The 5,097-nt window shown below is 51.3% G+C and overlaps 1 protein-coding gene across 1 annotated transcript; it reads right to left on the bottom strand.

The window, feature by feature from the left end:
* Positions 1 to 1,624: 1,624 nt before the first annotated feature.
* Positions 1,625 to 5,097, bottom strand: LOC116252720 (leucine-rich repeat receptor-like serine/threonine-protein kinase BAM1). The gene is made up of 2 exons (XM_031627192.2): positions 2,399 to 5,097; positions 1,625 to 2,208 (listed from the first exon to the last, which is right to left on the bottom strand). Exons 1-2 carry the CDS (start codon positions 4,983 to 4,985, stop codon positions 1,769 to 1,771), a joined length of 3,027 nt encoding a protein of 1,008 aa, XP_031483052.1. The 5' UTR covers positions 4,986 to 5,097; the 3' UTR covers positions 1,625 to 1,768.

Here is a 5,097-nt window from a genome sequence, read left to right as displayed (position 1 = left end):
AGTTTTCTGAAATCTTGTGATCTAAGATCTCCAAAATCTCATAGGGCGTTGAATTTTGCATGAATTTGTAACTTTATGCCTAACCTTGCTTACCCGTGGAAGCACATCTAAGGTATGACTCTTGCCTAACCTTGCTAGCTAATTAATGGCTAAGGCCTGTCTACGAGAGGAGTTCTCGCTTGGCCCTAGGCAATTGTTAAACATATATCTTTCATGGTTTGCTTAAGATCATCATTTCGTGACAATTTATCAGCCGGTGAATCTTTTGGTTTTTTCACAAGGTATGTGTGAGACGCCACCTAAATATAAAACACATAGCAGTGGCAGAGCCGGAAATATATGAATGAGGGGTACTAATACTTTAAATTACAAACCTTTCTGTGGCAGCCAATATGTAAATAAGTAAGAGGATGTAAGGTACTAATATACAAATAAAAAAATTTATGTGGGACTGGTGTGGCAAACGTGCGCCACTGAAACATAGAGGAGTTGGTCAAGAAAGAAAATGGGTTTTATCTTTATGAACAGAAATAATCAAACAAGATTCAGATAAGGAAACGAACATAAGCATGATAGTGCTTTCAAATATTGTCTTTGTAAACCGAAGTTATAGGTTACTTTTCCTGTAGATCCTGCATGGATTTTCTTTTCTTTCATTTTTTGTTTTACAGAGATTTGACTCTTCGGGTTGTTACACCTGTAGGTTTGATCTGATATTGAAGTAACCGCGAGAATATGAAAATGTTCAGTTGTCGGACGGGAAATCAGTGACTGTTTACTTGCAGACTTATGCGGTTGTGCTCGAAGATCTCGCTCTCTCTCTCATTATGACGATGATCAGTGAGAGAGATAGAGATGGCAATTCTAGGCTTTTGAATTATTAAATAAGGCATGTTACATGGAACTGTGTACAGTAAGAGAATCCGACGCGCTTCTCCTGCCACATCCCCTTATCATTCGAAGTCTTTCAAATGCAGAAAGCATGCTCTTCCTTGCGTTGCTGGCTCCTCCTCTGTCGCCTTTCATCAGTTGGCCCCATGGAAGAAGAGAAAAAAAAAAAAAAAAGAGATGAAAAGGAGAACCCAATTATGATTCCCCATTCTTGTTCTTTTATCATCAAATAATCACGTTCTTGTTACTCAAAAGCAAAAGCCACATCTCCCTCCCCCATCATCGTCTTCCCTTTCCATAAGCATCTTTCATCGGTCAAAAAGGAATATATCTCTCTATAGAGAGCAGGAACCACCACAGCTTAGGGCCGGCCACCTACAACATCAAGCTGGGGCCCCAGCATGGAGATGAAGTGAAATGTGGCAGGTGATCTAGGCACAGAACGATGTGTGTGGGGGCACTTCATTCTTCTGTCGTAAACGCAGTTTCTGTGGTAACAGCAGAAGCCTCGAGCACACATACCCAGGCCTTCCTCTAGCCGTGCAGGCGGAAGACGAGGTACTCATCCCTCCAATGCGTGTGTAGAAGATAACCCATCCATCCGCATGTGACTGGCGAATTCCTCCATGGCTGGTCTCCAAAATCAAGGAAGCATGTGACGACCCCAAGGTTCGTGCTCCAGGAGCACGCGCCCAAAGGGGAAGTCCACAGAGAGGGAGAGAGAGAGTAACAGTAACATAGAAATGGCTATTCATTACAAAGAAAGAACTCTGTACACTCTTTTAAGGCAATCCAAACGAGTGAAAAGGAAAAGTGGAGGGAGAAGATTTAATAAAACTATCAGCAAACAACCGATCTCGCTACAATTTACTCGTTCCTAGATGCTGAGGAGGTCGGGCGGAGCAGGCTGCGACGGCTGGCCGTCTTTGCTCGTCGACGTCGCGTCGGCCGCGGGAGACGAGGTGGGTTGTCCGTTCGCGGCGGTTTCCGTCGATTTCGGGGTACCCTTGGGCACCTCCGTCAGCATCTGCACCACCTCCCTCATCGTCGGCCTTTCCACGCTCTGCTCCTCCACGCACAGCATGGCAACGTAGAATACGTGCGTCACCTCGTGAAGCGGCACCGAGGGCAACCTTGGGTCTAGAATCTTCAGCACCCCTTCTTTGTTCGAGTCCGTCATCTTTCTCACCCACTGGACGATGTCCACCCCGTCGCCGAACTCGCCCACCGGCTTCCTCCCGCTGACCAGCTCCAGGAGCACCACTCCGAAGCTGTACACGTCGCTCTTCTCGTCCACCTTCAGCGTATACGCGTATTCTGGTCGATACCAACCAGAAATTACACGGTTAAAATTTCAGAATGAAAGGAATTAATGCACACAAAACGAAAGAAGAAGCAATTAAAAATATAAAATTAAGGACAGAAACACAGGACGAGAGGGAAAATTGAATGAAACAGAGCAGAGGAGAAGAGGAGGGACACGGTTGGTTGATGGGTAGCGACTGACCAGGGGCTATGTAGCCGTAGGAGCCAGCAATGGCAGACATGCACTCAGAAGTGCCAGAATCCTGAAGGAACTTAGCAAGGCCGAAGTCGGCGACATGGGCTTCGAAATTGGAGTCGAGGAGGATGTTGTTGGACTTGACATCACGGTGGACTATGAGAGGGGAGCAGTCATGGTGGAGGTAGCAGAGGCCCTTTGCCGCCTCGATGGCGATTTTGAACCGGGTGTCCCAATGGAGGTGGCCGCCCTTCTTGCCGTGTAGCATCTCCCCCAGGCTTCCGTTGGGCATGTACTCGTAGACCAGCAGGTTGGTCTCTTGGTTGGAGCAGAAGCCGAGCAGGCGAACAATGTGGCGGTGGCGGATGCGGCCCAGCGTCTGGATTTCGGCATTGAATCCGTGGTCGTTGGAAGAATTTCGGCTCATCACTGGCAGCCGCTTCACGGCGACTTCGTCACCGTTGGGCATGACCCCTTTGTAGACGATCCCCGCGCCTCCCTTTCCGATTATGTTTTCCTCTTTCAGGCAGCCGAGAATGTCGTCGCAGGTGAAATCCAGCCGCTGGAATGCCGTGAGCTTCCACGAGCGGGAGGCCGCGGACTTGCGAATGGATCGCGCCTTGATGATGGCAGCCGCAGCGAACGCCATGGAGCAGATAAGGAGGCCGATCACTAGGAGGAGCTTCAGCGTGGAGGAGAGCGGGCCCCTGACATGAGAGGAAGACGCCGTGGTGCCGCCGGATTTGCAGGGACCCAAGTATGGGCCGCAGAGCCCGGGGTTCCCCACGAAGGAGCTCGAATTGAAGTAGCTGAACTGGCCTGTCCCCGGAATCAAGCCGGAGAAGTTGTTGTAGGAGAAGTCCACGGCTGTGAGGCTCTGCATCGACGCAATAGACGCTGGGATGCTACCTGAGAGGTCGTTCCTGGAGAGGTTCAAGTAGTTAAGGATCCGCATTTCGGTGATCTCGACCGGGATTGGGCCACTGAGCTCGTTTTGACTGAGGTCGATGAAGGTCAGGGACTTACACCGGCTGATCTCAGGCGCGATCGGGCCGGAAAACTTGTTATTGCTGAAGTCCATCTTGGAAAGCTGCTGCAGCCTGCCGATGGTTGCAGGGATGCTGCCGGAGAAGGAGTTGCCATTGAGGAGAAGCTTCTGGACTCCGGAGAAGTTCCCAATGGAGGAAGGCAGCGGGCCAGAGAGTCGATTGTTAGAGAGGGAGAGCAGGCCTAGCTTCTCGGAGATGGAGGGCATCTCCGGCAGGCTCCCGGTGAGGTAATTGTTTTGGAGCTCTACCTGGATCAAATTGGGGAGCCTGAGCAGCCCCTCAGGAATCGACCCATTGAGGTAATTCTCCCCCATCCGTATTCGGCCAAGTGAATCGCACTTCCCAAAGGAATCCGGGATGGAGCCAAAGAGGAAATTGCCGAGTGTAATGACCGTCTCCAACTTCCCTCCGGCGCAAAGGTCCGGCGGTATGTTTCCGGTGAGTCTGTTGGAGGAGAGATCGATAAGGATGAGATCGCTGTTCTTTCCGAGTTGCAAAGGGATGCTTCCGGTGAAGTTGTTCTCCCACAGCTGCAACACCTCTAAGTTGGGAAGGTCCCCAATGAAGCTTGGGATGGAACCGTGGAGCCTGTTCCTGAACAAGTTCAGGAGGGTCAGATTCCGCAACTCGGCGAACTCCACCGGAATCTCGCCGGAGAGCATATTATTGGACAGATCCATGGATTTCAGGCTCTGGAGTTGCCTCAACTGCAGCGGAATGGGACCGGAGAGAGCATTCACTTGGAGAAACAGAGTGTCAAGACGCCAGAGATTGCCGAGCTCTGCAGGAATCGGACCGGAAATATTGCAGCTCGCCATGTCCAGCCGCACGAGCTGCGTCAGGTTGCCGAATTCCGGCGGGATCCCGCCCTCGAATACATTATAGTACCCGAGGTACAGCTGCTCCAGCCTGCTCAAGTTACCAATCTCCAGCGGAACAGGTCCGGTGAGCTCGTTGCCCGAAATCGCCAAATACTCGAGAAACTCCCATCGGCCGTACTCCGGCGGTATTTTGCCGGAGAAGTAGTTCCCTCCAAGATGCAGGTGCCGAAGATACGGCATCGCCGTCACCTCCATGGGCAGAACACTTGTCAGGTTATTGTTATACAAATCCAGGACCTCAAGCCGCCGAAGGCTCGAGAAGTTCGCCGGGAAGCTGCCAGTGAACACATTGTTAGAAAGGTTAAGCAAGCGAAGGCCCTCAATCCGAGATATCTCAGCCGGAATCGGCCCCGTGAATTGGTTCACAGCAACGGTGAGGTTAACAAGGTAGCGAAGATAGCCGACATCCGGCGGGAGCACACCGGAAAGGTTCATGTTCGAGATGTCCAGGGAGACGACTCGGCCGAAAGTGTCGCAAGAGACGCCCACCCATTCGCACTTACTGGATGAAGCGTTCCAGGAAGAGAGACTCCCACCGGGGTCGGAAACGGCGGCCTTTAGAGAGAGAAGGTAGCGATCTTCCGGCAAGGCGAGAGATTCCGCCGCAAAAATCTGCCGGAATACGACGCAGAAGAATAAAACTAGATAGAGACGATATCCCATCGTCACCGATCGAGCAATCGATCGATCGCGAGAGAGAGATAGAGAGCGACACAGAGAGAGAATGCGTGCCGCTACATGCAGGAAATGAGGAGGAGGAGGAGGGCGGGCGCTT

The sequence above is a fragment of the Nymphaea colorata genome, chromosome 4 (genome assembly GCF_008831285.2).
Source record: "Nymphaea colorata isolate Beijing-Zhang1983 chromosome 4, ASM883128v2, whole genome shotgun sequence".
NCBI lineage: Eukaryota > Viridiplantae > Streptophyta > Magnoliopsida > Nymphaeales > Nymphaeaceae > Nymphaea > Nymphaea colorata.
Note: the sequence above shows the minus strand (reverse complement) of the source record. Positions and strands in the feature narration are given on the sequence as shown.

What these genes read in the sequence shown, in the direction of transcription:
- LOC116252720 (XM_031627192.2), bottom strand. Translation starts at nt 4,985, where the DNA reads ATGGGATATCGTCTCTATCTAGTTTTATTCTTCTGCGTCGTATTCCGG. An exon ending in CTACGGCTACATAGCCCCTG is followed by an intron (nt 2,209 to 2,398) that starts GTCAGTCGCTAC and finishes GGTATCGACCAG; the next exon opens with AATACGCGTATACGCTGAAG.